Below are 18845 nucleotides of genomic sequence, written 5' to 3'. Positions count from 1 at the left end.
AGAGAGTGGGAGAGGGTGGGAGAGAAAGGGTGAGAGAGAAAGAGAGTGGGAGAAAGAGAGAGCGGAGAGGGTGGGAGAGAAAGAGAGTGGGAGAAAGAGAGTGGGAGAGGGTGGGAGAGAAAGAGTGGGAGAAGAGAGTGGGAGAGGGTGGGAGAGAAAGAGTGGGAGAAAGAGATGGTGGGAGAGAAAGAATGGGAGAGGGTGAGAGAGAGTGGGAGAGGGTGGGAGAGAAAGAGTGGGAGAAAGAGAGAGTGGGAGAGAAAGAGTGGGAGAAAGAGAGAGCGGAGAGGGTGGGAGAGAAAGAGAGTGGGAGAAAGAGAGTGGGAGAGGGTGGGAGAGAAAGAGTGGGAGAAAGAGATGGTGGGAGAGAAAGAGTGGGAGAGGGTGAGAGAGAGTGGGAGAGGGTGGGAGAGAAAGAGTGGGAGAAAGAGAGAGTGGGAGAGAAAGAGTGGGAGAAAGAGAGAGTGGGAGAGAAAGAGTGGGAGAAAGAGAGGGTGGGAGAGAAAGAGTGGGAGAAAGAGAGGGTGGGAGAGAACTGGGACTAACCAGGTTTCCATCCAACCTTTTTAAGTAAATGTCAGATGAAAAATGTTGACGAAACAAAATACTCTAAAAAAGGTGGTATCTTTGTGTCGGTAAAATGTATAAATGTGAGATATGGGGTCTTATTCTGGTGACATGATGCTTGGCTGCCATTTGACAAATAAAAATAATCTTGCTCGTTTGTCCATAGTAATCTCCTCATGTAGTAGGCTATACCTGCACTATATCTGCCAGCTGTTGGTTCAGGCTGAGGCTGTTGGTTCGAGCCGAGACTGTTGGTTCAGGCTGAGGCTGTTGGTTCGAACCGAGGCTGTTGGTTCAGGCTGAGGCTGTTGGTTCGAACCGAGGCTGTTGGTTCGAGCCGAGACTGTTGGTTCGAGCCAAGGCTGTTGGTTCGAGCCGAGGCCAGTGGGCGCATATATAACGCAACATTTTCTGTGAGAAAACCATCAGTAGAGTTGAAAATGCAATTGAAACCCATTTAACTTGTCTTTTTTATTCGATACATGGGAATTTAACCGCAGAAGTAATGTTTATGTTCTCTGCGTCATCACACACAGACTTTTATCCGCAACAAGTCAATTTAATGGAAACACATGGAAACACATCTCTGGTGGGAAAATGGGCATGTTTTATTTATGCAGATTTGAGAATATTCACATCTGTCGCCAATTTAATGGAAACCTAGCTGCAGGACAAAAAGAAGACATCATGTACGAGAGAAGGGAGAAAGAGGAGAATATGGAGGATAGATGAGGAGATGAAAAGAGGGAGATATCTGAGAAAAAAGGATGGGATGGGATGGGATGGGATGTGTGTGTGTGTGTGTGTGTGTGTGTGTGTGTGTGTGTGTGTGTGTGTGTGTGTGTGCGCGCGGTGGGGATGGGAGCTGGCTGGCTGGGGGCTGTGTTTTTATAAAAGGAGGACAGCAGCATGAGGTATTGAGCCACAGAGGAACCTGAGCTCCATTCAGCCCTGAAGGTCCCAAACAGCGTACAGAAGTTAACACGTGTATACACATTACACACACACACACACACACACACACACAATTAACCCTATAACTAACAAACAGGACAGGGAGAGCGTTAAATAGACACACAGTCCTACCTGCAGCTCCTGTCCCATCTGCTCCAGCCAGGGAGACTCACTGGAGCTAATGCTCAGATCTGGAGGTCATCTTAAGATAGCTAGGTGGGACAACCATATCACAGTCATAGTAAGTACATTTACCTTGAAAAAAGGAGCTACAGTGCCTTCAGAAAGTATTCATATCCCTTGAGCTTTCCACATTTTGTTGTTACAGCCTGAATTCAAAATGGCTTAAATGTATGTTTTTCCTCTCCACCATCTACACACAATACCCCATAATGAGAAAGTGAAAACATTTTTTGAAATGTTTACAAATGTATTGAAAATGAAATGCAGAAATATCATATTTACATAAGTATTCACACCCCTGGGCCTCCCGAGTGCTGCAGCGGTCTAAGACACAGCATCGCAGTGCTTGAGGACGCATGGCTCTCAACCTTCGCAGCTCCGGAGTCATTTTCAGGTCTTGCCATAGCTTTTCAAGTAGATTTAACTCGGCCACTTTGGAACATTCACGGTCTTCTTTTCCTCTAGGACTTGTGCTTAGCTCCATTCCATTAATTATTTTCCTGAAAAACTCCCCAGTCCTTAATGATTACAAGGATACCCATAACATGATGCAGCCACCACTGTGCTTGAAAAAATGGAGAGTAGTACTCAGTAATGTGTTGTTTTGGATTTGCACCAAACATAACACTTAAGTAAATTGCTTGGCCACATTTTTCACAGTATTTCTTTAGTGCCTTGTTGCTAACAGGATGTATGTTTTGGAATATTTTTATTCTGTACAGGCTTCCTTCTTTTCACTCTGCCACTTAGATTAGTTTTGTTGAGTAACGACAATGTTGTTGATCCATCCTCAGTTTTCTCCAATCACAGCCATTAAACCCTGTAACTGTTTTAAAGTCACCATTGGCCTCATGGTGAAATCCTTGAGCGGTTTCCTTCCTCTCCGGCAACTGAGTTAGGAAGGACGCCTGTATCTTTGTAGTGACTGAGTGTATTGATACAGCATCCAAAGGGAAACATAATAAAGTGAAACTTCTTCATGCTCAAAAGGATATTCAATGTCTGCTTTTTATTTATTTTGACCCATCTACCAATCAGTGCCCTTCTTAGTGAGGCATTGGAAAACCTCCCGTGTGTGTGTGCCTTTTCGTACTGTATGTGTGCTTATACCTGTGTTTGTGTGTGTGCTTGATGTATCGTGTGTGTGTTCCAGGGACAGTAAGCTGTCCATGCTACTGAGAGAGTCGCTGGGCAACATGAACTGCCGGACTACCATGATCGCTCACATCTCCTCGTCGCCTAGCAACTTCTCTGACACGCTCTCCACGATCCAGATCGCCTCGCGCCTCCTCCGCATGAAGAAGAAGAAGACCAAAGTCAGCATGGTACATACATGATCAATTAATCAGTCATTCAAACAACCAGTACGTTACATTGCTAATACATTTCACAGTTCTTTTTCAGTTCTTTTTTCTATATGTCCATATTGATATTTCAGTAAAGAAGTTTACTTTCAGTATTAATGTAACTTGATGACAGTATTACAGTGATAGGTCAATTAAATGTAGATTCTAATTGGTTTATTTAAACAAATGTTTTTTTTCTCTCATCCGTTTTCACATCCCCCTCTCTCTTTCAGCAATACACGTCCAGTTCGTCAGGGGGTGAGAGTTCGTGTGAGGAGGGGCGTATGCGTCGCCCCACTCACCTGAGACCGTTCCACTCCCGTAGCTCTGCAGACTCAGACCTGCCCCTGCTGCACCTCTCCAGCGACCCAGACAACTACTCCAGCAGTGAGCAGTCCTGTGACACTGTCATCTATGTGGGTCCCAATGGGGGTGCCATCTCGGACCGCGAGCTGACCGACAATGAGGGCCCGCCAGAGTTCGTCCCCGTCATCCCTGTTTTGCCGACTACGCCACCTCTGCGGCAGCAGCAGACAGTACTCCCCCAGGCTCAGCTTGTCCCTACACAGACACACACCCAGCCCACTACCGAGCCCCTCAACGCCCCCAACCAGCCCCCGCTCCCTCTCCTCCAGCCCCCATTCCCTCTCCTCCAGCCCCCGCTCCCCCTCCTCCAGCCCCCATTCCCTCTCCTCCAGCCCCCATTCCCTCTTCTCCAGCCCCTGGGTCATCCTCTGCCCCCCGTGCCAGAGGAAGGGGCGGAGTGCCTGAAGTGCAACACCTTCGCTGAGCTGCAGGAGCGTCTAGAGTGTATCGACGGGAGCGAGGAGGTGGCAAAGTTCCCCTTCGAGGAGGTGCCGGCTAACAGGGGGGCTAAGCCCGACACCCTGGTTCCCCCAGGGTATGAGATGGGGTGTAAAGGAGGGGTGGTGGAGGAGGTAGAGCCCCTCAGTAGGATGTCCAATGACCAGCAGCTCCAGGAGATCAGGGAGGTGGTGGAGGAGGCAGAACTAGCCCAGACCATGATAGAGAGTCTGAGCCTGACCGGCAGCTGCAGTGTGACGGGAAGCAGTGGAGCAGGACATACCAACACCAACCCTCTACAGAGGGCCAAGAGTGCCAGTCTCCATGACAGGTAAGAAATGTTTGTTTGTTTGGATCCCATTAGCTGTTACACTGCAACGACTTCTCTCTGGGATCCACACGAAACACAACACAAAACCTACATTACTTTGTATAGTTTTATCAACTGATTTATAATTTGTATGTATCTTGAAGGTATGTTTGTTCTTAATAACTTCCATTTTTTTATATTTCTATTCCTTTTTATTTGATTGACAGTCGTGAGTCTCTGAGCGCGGGCAGTAGCAGTGATGGTAAGCCCCGCCCCCTGGGCTCTCCTCGGCTGGGCATCGCATCTCTTACCAAGACCTCTGACTACCGACCTCCCTCCTCACCCTCACAGCGCTGCAAGGTACACTATCTGGCTTTGACACCTCCTCTACTGTCTTTGGTTGTATTTATACAATTATTGTGTGGAGTTTTAACACTGACCTCATAAAATGCATTTCCATGAAAATGTACTGCATCACCGTGAAGCATCTTTGGGTCATTGAAAAGAGCTACATAATCCAACATGTGATCATGATTATTATCCAGGTCTACACCCAGAAGGGTGTGATGCCGGGAACGCCCCCTCTGTCCTGCCAGAGTCTGTCTACTGCAGACAGCCTGGCTGCAGACAGTGTGAGGTCCTCTACAGAGTCCCTGCTGCAGCCGATGTCCCTGTCCAGAACCTCCCCCGCGGGGATGAGTCCCCGGGACCTCAAACGAACCAACTCCTCGTCTGCTAGCCTGGGGTCGGCTGAGACACTGTGTGATGAGAATGTTCCTCAGATTCCTCTGGATGGACGCAGGGATAGTAAGTCGTACTCTTCATTCTGTTACTCTGACTGATACAATAGATTTTTGAAGAAGGTTTTCACGTATGATACTGGTTTCCTTACATTTTCTCTCTTTTTCCCTGCTGTCCTTTCCTTGTCTGTTCCCCCTCTTTCTTCTTCCCATCTCTCGACTACCTCCCATAGCCCCAGCTCCAGCCCCCAACCCTAGCTCTCTGGGGGAAGACGAGCTGGTGTTCACACTGGGGTGTAAGGAGGGGCTGGAGGTCCGGGGCCTGCTGGAGGGTGGCGGCCGTCCCACCAGCATCATTAGCTTCAGCAGCGACTGTTCCGTCACTGCACTGGACTCGGGGTCCCGCCCTATCTCCATCAAAAGCAGCATCAGCGAGGACCTGGAGCACTATGGAATCAACACTACTGTCGTTGCTACGACCACCGGGGTGATCCCCATAACAACCGCCTCCGTCGCCAGAGTGATCACCATGGCGGAGGTCAGCATGGCAAAGCTTTGTGTGGAAGGAGAGGCGATGGCGGCGGTGCCTAGCCGACGGTCATCCATCTCATCGTGGCTAAGTGACCTGAGTGTTAGCGACGGAGATCAGTCTCTGCACAGCTTCAGCCAGTCCCATGGACACGGGGAGGCTCTGGCCGAACCAGACCCCACACAGGTCCCTCTCCGTGGAGAAAAGGAGCAGGACGAGGCGTCCCTTGGTTATGGAGGAAGGAAGACTCCTGAGAGTGAAGTAGCATTGTCTGGAGATGTAAAAGGGAGGGAGACTAAAGAGAGGCGGAAGAGACTGCCCCCCTCCCTGGGTAAGACCACCATCTCCCTCTCTGACATGCAGACCCTGGGGGCCTCCAGCAACTTCCTCCCCTTCAAGACCAACATTACAGTCCACCCCTGTGTGGCCGTCAAACCCATGGTCATACTCTCCTCCCTTACCAAGACTTACCTGCTGCCCAAGGACCCAGCCAAGACTGCCCCAGCCCTGGTCCTGGCCTCCATGTCCAGCGAGCTCAGCTCCGATGACCCCTGGATGAAGAGAGACAGGGTGGACGTGAGGCCCAAGGAGCTGGTGTGTGAGGTGAAGCCAGAGAAGTGGGTGGTGGATCCACCAGTCAAGACAGACCCAGCTAAGAGCAGCCAGGCCTGGCCCCAGGGTGACAGGGCCAGCAGGGTGGACAGTGGCTATGGAGGGGACCGTCACAGCTCCAGCAGCGGGGAGGCCATCTCCTCTCCAGACTCCTGTAAGAGGGTAGTGGACGGCTCTGAGATGGTGCTGGTCAGTTCTGGGGAGTGTCTGGTGACTCCTGTCTACTCTGCCGAAATTCTGCGCACCGCCAGTCTGCCCCGTGGCTGGCACCGGCTCAACCGCCACGACGGCCTGGATGAGGACCCACTCCGCTACGACGCTAACGGAGGAGGGGGGGAGTACCGAGGTCTGGGGGTCACCTCCTCCACCCCCTGTAGTCCCAGGGCGACCCTGGACCGAAGGGGGTATTCCGGGAAACATGGCCTGTTTTCCCGCCAGAAAGGTATACCACCGCTGCCACCAGTACGCAAGTCCAGTCTGGACCAGAAGAACAGGGCAGAAGGCCCCCTCAGCCCCATGCACGCAGCCAGCCATGGCCTCTCCTTCTTGAGGAGTACTCCGGAGGACCTGGGCGTGCCTGGTGGAGGGAAACACAAGGGGTGCAATGTGGAGAGCAGCAGGTTATTCAGTGCTAAACTAGAGCAACTGGCTAACAGAACCAACTCTCTGGGTCGGTCCCATGGAGGTCACAGCTCTCATGGCCCCCACTACGACTGCCTCTCTTTGGAGAGGGGGGAGGCCCTCAGCTCCTTGGGCTGGAAGGTGTCAGCCGGAGGGGGGAGGGGGGACTGCACCATGCCCCGTACCGGACGCAGCCTCACCCGTGGCGGCTCATTGTCATCCTCCTCCCCTAATGGGAACGGTTCCGGTAACAGCCCTGGCAGCGCTCCCCAGTCACCCAAGTCGAGCCAGTCCAAGATCTCAGCGGTCAGCAAGCTCCTGATGGCCAGCCCTAAGGCCCGCAGCCTGTCGGCCTCCAGCACCAAGAAACTCAGCTTCTCCACCAAGTCTCTGCCCCAGTCTGTCAATCGCAGCTCCAGTCTTCCTCCCAACGGAAAGCCCCAGGCCCAGGGTCAGACCTCCATCCAGGGTCAGGGACAGAACCAGGCACCCAGCTCTGGATCCTGGTCCACCCAGTCTCTGAGTCGCAACCGAGGGGGAGGCCTGGCCGCCAAGCTGCCTCTGAGAGCCGTCAACGGACGCATCTCCGAGCTGCTCCAGGGCAGCGGAGGCTCTCGATCCGCTGGTCACAACCGAGGAGGAGGCTCCGAGGCTGGGGAGGAGAGGGGCGCTGGAGGGGGTGGAGGTGGTGTCGGGGCACAGGGAGAGGAGAGACCCTTGGTAGTCCACACCCTCCCGTCTCCCTACAGTAAGATCACAGCACCCAGGCAGCCGCATCGCTGCAGCAGTGGTCATGCCAGTGACAACAGTAGTGTTCTGAGTGGAGAGCTGCCCCCGGCCATGGGGAAGACAGCCCTGTTCTACCACAGCGGGGGCAGCAGTGGCTATGAGAGCATGTTGAGGGACAGCGAGGCCACAGGAAGCACCTCCTCTGCCCAGGACTCTCTGAGCGAACACAGCTCAGCCACCAACAGCAGCCGCCGCAGCCTCAAGAACAACAAGAAGAAGAACAACAGCACAGGTCAGCTCCTTTAATACTGCTTCCCAGTTACAGTGGGGCAAAAAAGTATTTAGTCAGCCACCAATTGTGCAAGTTCTCCCACTTAAAAAGATGAGAGAGGCCTGTAATTTTCATCATAGGTACACTTCAACTATGACAGACAAAATGAGAGAAAAAAAAAATCCAGAAAATCACATTGTAGGATTTTTTGTGAATTTATTTGCAAATTATGGTGGAAAATACCTGTAACTTCTTCTTTAAGAGGCTCCTCTGTCCTCCACTCGTTACCTGTCACTGTATGTAAATGGGATTTTTTTTTTTATTGTACGTACCAAAATTGTAACAACCTCTTTTCGCTTTGTCATTATGGGGTGTTGTATGTAATCAATTTTAGAATAAGGCTGTAATGTAACAAAATGTCTACTCCACTCTCTCTCCCCTCTCTTTCTCTTTTCTCCTCTTGTCTACTCCACTCTCTCCCCTCTTTCTCTTTTCTCCTCTTGTCTACTCCACTCTCTCTCCCCTCTCTCTTTTCTCCTCTTGTCTACTCCACTCTCTCTCCCCTCTCTCTTTTCTCCTCTTGTCTACTCCACTCTCTCTCTCTTTCTCTTTTCTCCTCTTGTCTACTCCACTCTCTCCCCTCTCTCTTTTCTCCTCTTGTCTACTCCACTCTCCCCTCTTTCTCTTTTCTCCTCTTGTCTACTCCACTCTCTCCTCCTCTTTCTCTTTTCTCCTCTTGTCTACTCCACTCTCTCTCCCCTCTCTCTTTTCTCATCTTGTCTACTCCACTATCTCTCTCTCTTTCTCTTTTCTCCTCTTGTCTACTCCACTCTCTCTCCCCTCTCTCTTTTCTCCTCTTGTCTACTCCACTCTCTCTCTCTCTTTCTCTTTTCTCCTCTTGTCTACTCCACTCTCTCCCCTCTCTCTTTTCTCCTCTTGTCTACTCCACTCTCTCCCCTCTCTCTTTTCTCCTCTTGTCTACTCCACTCTCTCCCCTCTCTTTCTCTTTTCTCCTCTTGTCTACTCCACTCTCTCCCCTCTCTTTCTCTTTTCTCCTCTTGTCTACTCCACTCTCTCCCCTCTCTCTTTTCTCCTCTTGTCTACTCCACTCTCTCCCCTCTTTCTCTTTTCTCCTCTTGTCTACTCCACTCTCTCTCCCCTCTCTCTTTTCTCCTCTTGTCTACTCCACTCTCTCTCCCCTCTCTCTTTTCTCCTCTTGTCTACTCCACTCTCTCTCTCTTTCTCTTTTCTCCTCTTGTCTACTCCACTCTCTCCCCTCTCTCTTTTCTCCTCTTGTCTACTCCACTCTCCCCTCTTTCTCTTTTCTCCTCTTGTCTACTCCACTCTCTCCTCCTCTTTCTCTTTTCTCCTCTTGTCTACTCCACTCTCTCTCCCCTCTCTCTTTTCTCATATTGTCTACTCCCCTATCTCTCTCTCTTTCTCTTTTCTCCTCTTGTCTACTCCACTCTCTCTCCCCTCTCTCTTTTCTCCTCTTGTCTACTCCACTCTCTCTCTCTCTTTCTCTTTTCTCCTCTTGTCTACTCCACTCTCTCCCCTCTCTCTTTTCTCCTCTTGTCTACTCCACTCTCTCCCCTCTCTCTTTTCTCCTCTTGTCTACTCCACTCTCTCCCCTCTCTTTCTCTTTTCTCCTCTTGTCTACTCCACTCTCTCCCCTCTCTTTCTCTTTTCTCCTCTTGTCTACTCCACTCTCTCCCCTCTCTCTTTTCTCCTCTTGTCTACTCCACTCTCTCCCCTCTCTCCTTTCTCCTCTTGTCTACTCCACTCTCTCTCCCCTCTCTTTCTCTTTTCTCCTCTTGTCTACTCCACTCTCTCCCCTCTCTCTTTTCTCCTCTTGTCTACTCCACTCTCTCCCCCTCTTTCTCTTTTCTCCTCTTGTCTACTCCACTCTCTCTCCCCTCTCTTTCTCTTTTCTCCTCTTGTCTACTCCACTCTCTCTCCCCCTCTTTCTCTTTATTCCTCTTGTCTACTCCACTCTCTCCCCTCTCTCTTTTCTCCTCTTGTTTACTCCACTCTCCCCCCCTCTTTATCTTTTCTCCTCTTGTCTACTCCACTCTCTCTCCCCTCTCTTTCTCTTTTCTCCTCTTGTCTACTCCACTCTCTCTCCCCTCTCTCTTTTCTCCTCTTGTCTACTCCACTCTCTCTCTCTCTCTTTATATTTTCTCCTCTTGTCTACTCCACTCTCTCTCCCCTCTCTTTCTCTTTTCTCCTCTTGTCTACTCCACTCTCTCCCCTCTCTCTTTTCTCCTCTTGTCTACTCCACTCTCCCCTCTTTCTCTTTTCTCCTCTTGTCTACTCCACTCTCTCTCCCCTCTCTCTTTTCTCCTCTTGTCTACTCCACTCTCTCCCCTCTCTTTCTCTTTTCTCCTCTTGTCTACTCCACTCTCTCCCCTCTTTCTCTTTTCTCCTCTTGTCTACTCCACTCTCTCCCCTCTCTCTTTTCTCCTCTTGTCTACTCCACTCTCTCCCCTCTCTCCTTTCTCCTCTTGTCTACTCCACTCTCTCTCCCCTCTCTTTCTCTTTTCTCCTCTTGTCTACTCCACTCTCTCCCCTCTCTCTTTTCTCCTCTTGTCTACTCCACTCTCTCCCCCTCTTTCTCTTTTCTCCTCTTGTCTACTCCACTCTCTCTCCCCTCTCTTTCTCTTTTCTCCTCTTGTCTACTCCACTCTCTCTCCCCCTCTTTCTCTTTATTCCTCTTGTCTACTCCACTCTCTCCCCTCTCTCTTTTCTCCTCTTGTTTACTCCACTCTCCCCCTCTTTATCTTTTCTCCTCTTGTCTACTCCACTCTCTCTCCCCTCTCTTTCTCTTTTCTCCTCTTGTCTACTCCACTCTCTCTCCCCTCTCTCTTTTCTCCTCTTGTCTACTCCACTCTCTCTCTCTCTCTTTATATTTTCTCCTCTTGTCTACTCCACTCTCTCTCCCCTCTCTTTCTCTTTTCTCCTCTTGTCTACTCCACTCTCTCCCCTCTCTCTTTTCTCCTCTTGTCTACTCCACTCTCCCCTCTTTCTCTTTTCTCCTCTTGTCTACTCCACTCTCTCCCCTCTCTTTCTCTTTTCTCCTCTTGTCTACTCCACTCTCCCCTCTCTTTCTCTTTTCTCCCCTTGTCTACTCCACTCTCTCCCCTCTTTCTCTTTTCTCCTCTTGTCTACTCCACTCTCTCTCCCCTCTCTCTTTTCTCCTCTTGTCTACTCCACTCTCTCTCCCCTCTCTCTTTTCTCCTCTTGTCTACTCCACTCTCTCTCTCTTTCTCTTTTCTCCTCTTGTCTACTCCACTCTCTCCCCTCTCTCTTTTCTCCTCTTGTCTACTCCTCTCTCCCCTCTCTCTTTTCTCCTCTTGTCTACTCCACTCTCTCTCTCTTTCTCTTTTCTCCTCTTGTCTACTCCACTCTCTCCCCTCTCTCTTTTCTCCTCTTGTCTACTCCACTCTCCCCTCTTTCTCTTTTCTCCTCTTGTCTACTCCACTCTCTCCTCCTCTTTCTCTTTTCTCCTCTTGTCTACTCCACTCTCTCTCCCCTCTCTCTTTTCTCATCTTGTCTACTCCACTATCTCTCTCTCTTTCTCTTTTCTCCTCTTGTCTACTCCACTCTCTCTCCCCTCTCTCTTTTCTCCTCTTGTCTACTCCACTCTCTCCCCTCTTTCTCTTTTCTCCTCTTGTCTACTCCACTCTCTCTCCCCTCTCTCTTTTCTCCTCTTGTCTACTCCACTCTCTCTCCCCTCTCTCTTTTCTCCTCTTGTCTACTCCACTCTCTCTCTCTTTCTCTTTTCTCCTCTTGTCTACTCCACTCTCTCCCCTCTCTCTTTTCTCCTCTTGTCTACTCCACTCTCCCCTCTTTCTCTTTTCTCCTCTTGTCTACTCCACTCTCTCCTCCTCTTTCTCTTTTCTCCTCTTGTCTACTCCACTCTCTCTCCCCTCTCTCTTTTCTCATCTTGTCTACTCCACTATCTCTCTCTCTTTCTCTTTTCTCCTCTTGTCTACTCCACTCTCTCTCCCCTCTCTCTTTTCTCCTCTTGTCTACTCCACTCTCTCTCTCTTTCTCTTTTCTCCTCTTGTCTACTCCACTCTCTCCCCTCTCTCTTTTCTCCTCTTGTCTACTCCACTCTCCCCTCTTTCTCTTTTCTCCTCTTGTCTACTCCACTCTCTCCTCCTCTTTCTCTTTTCTCCTCTTGTCTACTCCACTCTCTCTCCCCTCTCTCTTTTCTCATCTTGTCTACTCCACTATCTCTCTCTCTTACTCTTTTCTCCTCTTGTCTACTCCACTCTCTCTCCCCTCTCTCTTTTCTCCTCTTGTCTACTCCACTCTCTCTCTCTCTTTCTCTTTTCTCCTCTTGTCTACTCCACTCTCTCCCCTCTCTCTTTTCTCCTCTTGTCTACTCCACTCTCTCCCCTCTCTCTTTTCTCCTCTTGTCTACTCCACTCTCTCCCCTCTCTTTCTCTTTTCTCCTCTTGTCTACTCCACTCTCTCCCCTCTCTTTCTCTTTTCTCCTCTTGTCTACTCCACTCTCTCCCCTCTCTCTTTTCTCCTCTTGTCTACTCCACTCTCTCCCCTCTCTCCTTTCTCCTCTTGTCTACTCCACTCTCTCTCCCCTCTCTTTCTATTTTCTCCTCTTGTCTACTCCACTGTCTCCCCTCTCTCTTTTCTCCTCTTGTCTACTCCACTCTCTCCCCCTCTTTCTCTTTTCTCCTCTTGTCTACTCCACTCTCTCTCCCCTCTCTTTCTCTTTTCTCCTCTTGTCTACTCCACTCTCTCTCCCCCTCTTTCTCTTTATTCCTCTTGTCTACTCCACTCTCTCCCCTCTCTCTTTTCTCCTCTTGTTTACTCCACTCTCCCCCACTCTTTATCTTTTCTCCTCTTGTCTACTCCACTCTCTCTCCCCTCTCTTTCTCTTTTCTCCTCTTGTCTACTCCACTCTCTCTCCCCTCTCTCTTTTCTCCTCTTGTCTACTCCACTCTCTCTCTCTCTCTTTATATTTTATCCTCTTGTCTACTCCACTCTCTCTCCCCTCTCTTTCTCTTTTCTCCTCTTGTCTACTCCACTCTCTCCCCTCTCTCTTTTCTCCTCTTGTCTACTCCACTCTCCCCTCTTTCTCTTTTCTCCTCTTGTCTACTCCACTCTCTCTCCCCTCTCTCTTTTCTCCTCTTGTCTACTCCACTCTCTCCCCTCTCTTTCTCTTTTCTCCTCTTGTCTACTCCACTCTCTCCCCTCTTTCTCTTTTCTCCTCTTGTCTACTCCACTCTCTCCCCTCTCTCTTTTCTCCTCTTGTCTACTCCACTCTCTCCTCTCTCTCCTTTCTCCTCTTGTCTACTCCACTCTCTCTCCCCTCTCTTTCTCTTTTCTCCTCTTGTCTACTCCACTCTCTCCCCTCTCTCTTTTCTCCTCTTGTCTACTCCACTCTCTCCCCCTCTTTCTCTTTTCTCCTCTTGTCTACTCCACTCTCTCTCCCCTCTCTTTCTCTTTTCTCCTCTTGTCTACTCCACTCTCTCTCCCCCTCTTTCTCTTTATTCCTCTTGTCTACTCCACTCTCTCCCCTCTCTCTTTTCTCCTCTTGTTTACTCCACTCTCCCCCTCTTTATCTTTTCTCCTCTTGTCTACTCCACTCTCTCTCCCCTCTCTTTCTCTTTTCTCCTCTTGTCTACTCCACTCTCTCTCCCCTCTCTCTTTTCTCCTCTTGTCTACTCCACTCTCTCTCTCTCTCTTTATATTTTCTCCTCTTGTCTACTCCACTCTCTCTCCCCTCTCTTTCTCTTTTCTCCTCTTGTCTACTCCACTCTCTCCCCTCTCTCTTTTCTCCTCTTGTCTACTCCACTCTCCCCTCTTTCTCTTTTCTCCTCTTGTCTACTCCACTCTCTCCCCTCTCTTTCTCTTTTCTCCTCTTGTCTACTCCACTCTCCCCTCTCTTTCTCTTTTCTCCCCTTGTCTACTCCACTCTCTCCCCTCTTTCTCTTTTCTCCTCTTGTCTACTCCACTCTCTCTCCCCTCTCTCTTTTCTCCTCTTGTCTACTCCACTCTCTCTCCCCTCTCTCTTTTCTCCTCTTGTCTACTCCACTCTCTCTCTCTTTCTCTTTTCTCCTCTTGTCTACTCCACTCTCTCCCCTCTCTCTTTTCTCCTCTTGTCTACTCCTCTCTCCCCTCTCTCTTTTCTCCTCTTGTCTACTCCACTCTCTCTCTCTTTCTCTTTTCTCCTCTTGTCTACTCCACTCTCTCCCCTCTCTCTTTTCTCCTCTTGTCTACTCCACTCTCCCCTCTTTCTCTTTTCTCCTCTTGTCTACTCCACTCTCTCCTCCTCTTTCTCTTTTCTCCTCTTGTCTACTCCACTCTCTCTCCCCTCTCTCTTTTCTCATCTTGTCTACTCCACTATCTCTCTCTCTTTCTCTTTTCTCCTCTTGTCTACTCCACTCTCTCTCCCCTCTCTCTTTTCTCCTCTTGTCTACTCCACTCTCTCCCCTCTTTCTCTTTTCTCCTCTTGTCTACTCCACTCTCTCTCCCCTCTCTCTTTTCTCCTCTTGTCTACTCCACTCTCTCTCCCCTCTCTCTTTTCTCCTCTTGTCTACTCCACTCTCTCTCTCTTTCTCTTTTCTCCTCTTGTCTACTCCACTCTCTCCCCTCTCTCTTTTCTCCTCTTGTCTACTCCACTCTCCCCTCTTTCTCTTTTCTCCTCTTGTCTACTCCACTCTCTCCTCCTCTTTCTCTTTTCTCCTCTTTTCTACTCCACTCTCTCTCCCCTCTCTCTTTTCTCATCTTGTCTACTCCACTATCTCTCTCTCTTTCTCTTTTCTCCTCTTGTCTACTCCACTCTCTCTCCCCTCTCTCTTTTCTCCTCTTGTCTACTCCACTCTCTCTCTCTTTCTCTTTTCTCCTCTTGTCTACTCCACTCTCTCCCCTCTTTCTTTTCTCCTCTTGTCTACTCCACTCTCTCCCCTCTCTTTCTCTTTTCTCCTCTTGTCTACTCCACTCTCTCCCCTCTCTTTCTCTTTTCTCCTCTTGTCTACTCCACTCTCTCCCCTCTTTCTCTTTTCTCCTCTTGTCTACTCCACTCTCTCCCCTCTCTCTTTTCTCCTCTTGTCTACTCCACTCTCTCCCCTCTCTCCTTTCTCCTCTTGTCTACTCCACTCTCTCTCCCCTCTCTTTCTCTTTTCTCCTCTTGTCTACTCCACTCTCTCCCCTCTCTCTTTTCTCCTCTTGTCTACTCCACTCTCTCCCCCTCTTTCTCTTTTCTCCTCTTGTCTACTCCACTCTCTCTCCCCTCTCTTTCTCTTTTCTCCTCTTGTCTACTCCACTCTCTCTCCCCCTCTTTCTCTTTATTCCTCTTGTCTACTCCACTCTCTCCCCTCTCTCTTTTCTCCTCTTGTTTACTCCACTCTCCCCCCCTCTTTATCTTTTCTCCTCTTGTCTACTCCACTCTCTCTCCCCTCTCTTTCTCTTTTCTCCTCTTGTCTACTCCACTCTCTCTCCCCTCTCTCTCTTCTCCTCTTGTCTACTCCACTCTCTCTCTCTCTCTTTATATTTTCTCCTCTTGTCTACTCCACTCTCTCTCCCCTCTCTTTCTCTTTTCTCCTCTTGTCTACTCCACTCTCTCCCCTCTCTCTTTTCTCCTCTTGTCTACTCCACTCTCCCCTCTTTCTCTTTTCTCCTCTTGTCTACTCCACTCTCTCCCCTCTCTTTCTCTTTTCTCCTCTTGTCTACTCCACTCTCCCCTCTCTTTCTCTTTTCTCCCCTTGTCTACTCCACTCTCTCCCCTCTTTCTCTTTTCTCCTCTTGTCTACTCCACTCTCTCCCCTCTCTCTTTTCTCCTCTTGTCTACTCCACTCTCTCCCCTCTCTCTTTTCTCCTCTTGTCTACTCCACTCTCTCTCCCCTCTCTTTCTCTTTTCTCCTCTTGTCTACTCCACTCTCTCCCCCTCTTTCTCCTCTTGTCTACTCCACTCTCTCTCCCCTCTCTTTCTCTTTTCTCCTCTTGTCTACTCCACTCTCTCTCCCCTCTCTCTTTTCTCCTCTTGTCTACTCCACTCTCTCTCTCTCTCTTTATATTTTCTCCTCTTGTCTACTCCACTCTCTCTCTCTCTCTTTCTCTTTTCTCCTCTTGTCTACTCCACTCTCTCCCCTCTCTCTTTTCTCCTCATGTCTACTCCACTCTCCCCTCTTTCTCTTTTCTCCTCTTGTCTACTCCACTCTCTCCTCCTCTTTCTCTTTTCTCCTCTTGTCTACTCCACTCTCTCTCCTCCTCTTTCTCTTTTCTCCTCTTGTCTACTCCACTCTCTCTCCCCTCTCTCTTTTCTCATCTTGTCTACTCCACTATCTCTCTCTCCCCTCTCTCTTTTCCCCTCTTGTCTACTCCACTCTCTCTCTCTTTCTCTTTTCTCCTCTTGTCTACTCCACTCTCTCCCCTCTCTTTCTCTTTTCTCCTCTTGTCTACTCCACTCTCTCCCCTCTCTTTCTCTTTTCTCCTCTTGTCTACTCCACTCTCTCCCCTCTCTTTCTCTTTTCTCCTCTTGTCTACTCCACTCTCTCCCCTCTTTCTCTTTTCTCCTCTTGTCTACTCCACTCTCTCCCCTCTCTCTTTTCTCCTCTTGTCTACTCCACTCTCTCCCCTCTCTCTTTTCTCCTCTTGTCTACTCCACTCTCTCCCCTCTCTCTTTTCTCCTCTTGTCTACTCCACTCTCTCTCCCCTCTCTTTCTCTTTTCTCCTCTTGTCTACTCCACTCTCTCCCCCTCTTTCTCCTCTTGTCTACTCCACTCTCTCTCCCCTCTCTTTCTCTTTTCTCCTCTTGTCTACTCCACTCTCTCTCCCCTCTCTCTTTTCTCCTCTTGTCTACTCCACTCTCTCTCTCTCTCTTTATATTTTCTCCTCTTGTCTACTCCACTCTCTCTCTCTCTCTTTCTCTTTTCTCCTCTTGTCTACTCCACTCTCTCCCCTCTCTCTTTTCTCCTCATGTCTACTCCACTCTCCCCTCTTTCTCTTTTCTCCTCTTGTCTACTCCACTCTCTCCTCCTCTTTCTCTTTTCTCCTCTTGTCTACTCCACTCTCTCTCCTCCTCTTTCTCTTTTCTCCTCTTGTCTACTCCACTCTCTCTCCCCTCTCTCTTTTCTCATCTTGTCTACTCCACTATCTCTCTCTCCCCTCTCTCTTTTCCCCTCTTGTCTACTCCACTCTCTCTCTCTCTTTCTCTTTTCTCCTCTTGTCTACTCCACTCTCTCCCCTCTCTTTCTCTTTTCTCCTCTTGTCTACTCCACTCTCTCCCCTCTCTTTCTCTTTTCTCCTCTTGTCTACTCCACTCTCTCCCCTCTCTTTCTCTTTTCTCCTCTTGTCTACTCCACTCTCTCCCCTCTTTCTCTTTTCTCCTCTTGTCTACTCCACTCTCTCCCCTCTCTCTTTTCTCCTCTTGTCTACTCCACTCTCTCCCCTCTCTCTTTTCTCCTCTTGTCTACTCCACTCTCTCTCCCCTCTCTTTCTCTTTTCTCCTCTTGTCTACTCCACTCTCTCTCCCCTCTCTTTCTCTTTTCTCCTCTTGTCTACTCCACTCTCTCTCCCCTCTCTTTCTCTTTTCTCCTCTTGTCTACTCCACTCTCTCCCCTCTCTCTTTTCTCCTCTTGTCTACTCCACTCTCTCCTCCTCTTTCTCTTTCTCCTCTTGTCTACTCCACTCTCTCTCCTCCTCTTTCTCTTTTCTCCTCTTGTCTACTCCACTCTCTCTCCCCTCTCTCTTTTCTCATCTTGTCTACTCCACTATCTCTCTCTCTTTCTCTTTTCTCCTCTTGTCTACTCCACTCTCTTTCCCCTCTCTCTTTTCTCCTCTTGTCTACTCCACTCTCTCCCCTCTCTCTTTTCTCCTCTTGTCTACTCCACTCTCCCCTCTCTTTCTCTTTTCTCCTCTTGTCTACTCCACTCTCTCCCCTCTCTTTCTCTTTTCTCCTCTTGTCTACTCCACTCTCTCCCCTCTCTCTTTTCCCCTCTTGTCTACTCCACTCTCTCCCCTCTCTCCTTTCTCCTCTTGTCTACTCCACTCTCTCTCCCCTCTCTTTCTCTTTTCTCCTCTTGTCTACTCCACTCTCTCCCCTCTCTCTTTTCTCCTCTTGTCTACTCCACTCTCTCCCCCTCTTTCTCTTTTCTCCTCTTGTCTACTCCACTCTCTCTCCCCTCTCTTTCTCTTTTCTCCTCTTGTCTACTCCACTCTCTCTTCCCCTCTTTCTCTTTATTCCTCTTGTCTACTCCACTCTCTCCCCTCTCTCTTTTCTTCTCTTGTTTACTCCACTCTCTGCCCCTCTTTATCTTTTCTCCTCTTGTCTACTCCACTCTCTCCCCTCTCTCTTTTCTCCTCTTGTCTACTCCACTCTCTCCCCTCTCTCTTTTCTCCTCTTGTCTACTCCACTCTCTCTCCCCTCTCTTTCTCTTTTCTCCTCTTGTCTACTCCACTCTCTCCCCTCTCTCTTTTCTCCTCTTGTCTACTCCACTCTCTCCCCCTCTTTCTCTTTTCTCCTCTTGTCTACTCCACTCTCTCTCCCCTCTCTTTCTCTTTTCTCCTCTTGTCTACTCCACTCTCTCTCCCCTCTCTCTTTTCTCCTCTTGTCTACTCCACTCTCTCTCTCTCTCTTTATATTTTCTCCTCTTGTCTACTCCACTCTCTCTCTCTCTCTTTCTCTTTTCTCCTCTTGTCTACTCCACTCTCTCCCCTCTCTCTTTTCTCCTCATGTCTACTCCACTCTCCCCTCTTTCTCTTTTCTCCTCTTGTCTACTCCACTCTCTCCTCCTCTTTCTCTTTTCTCCTCTTGTCTACTCCACTCTCTCTCCTCCTCTTTCTCTTTTCTCCTCTTGTCTACTCCACTCTCTCTCCCCTCTCTCTTTTCTCATCTTGTCTACTCCACTATCTCTCTCTCCCCTCTCTCTTTTCCCCTCTTGTCTACTCCACTCTCTCTCTCTCTTTCTCTTTTCTCCTCTTGTCTACTCCACTCTCTCCCCTCTCTTTCTCTTTTCTCCTCTTGTCTACTCCACTCTCTCCCCTCTCTTTCTCTTTTCTCCTCTTGTCTACTCCACTCTCTCCCCTCTCTTTCTCTTTTCTCCTCTTGTCTACTCCACTCTCTCCCCTCTTTCTCTTTTCTCCTCTTGTCTACTCCACTCTCTCCCCTCTCTCTTTTCTCCTCTTGTCTACTCCACTCTCTCCCCTCTCT

The 18845-nt window shown here is 49.3% G+C and overlaps 1 protein-coding gene across 1 annotated transcript in view; it reads left to right on the top strand.

The window, feature by feature from the left end:
- LOC139375356 (kinesin-like protein KIF26B) overlaps nt 1–18845 on the top strand; it is a 246789-nt gene that overhangs the window by 173262 nt on the left and 54682 nt on the right. The window contains exons 12-16 of the mRNA XM_071117059.1: nt 2858–3029; nt 3284–4185; nt 4392–4524; nt 4710–4971; nt 5138–7687. Of these exons, the coding sequence (XP_070973160.1) occupies nt 2858–3029; nt 3284–4185; nt 4392–4524; nt 4710–4971; nt 5138–7687 (4019 nt within the window). The remainder of the gene's footprint in view (nt 1–2857; nt 3030–3283; nt 4186–4391; nt 4525–4709; nt 4972–5137; nt 7688–18845) is intronic.

This window comes from Oncorhynchus clarkii, chromosome 19, assembly GCF_045791955.1.
Source record: "Oncorhynchus clarkii lewisi isolate Uvic-CL-2024 chromosome 19, UVic_Ocla_1.0, whole genome shotgun sequence".
NCBI lineage: Eukaryota > Metazoa > Chordata > Actinopteri > Salmoniformes > Salmonidae > Oncorhynchus > Oncorhynchus clarkii.
The sequence above is the reverse complement of the archived record's forward strand: the minus strand, read 5'-3'. Positions and strand labels throughout refer to the sequence as shown.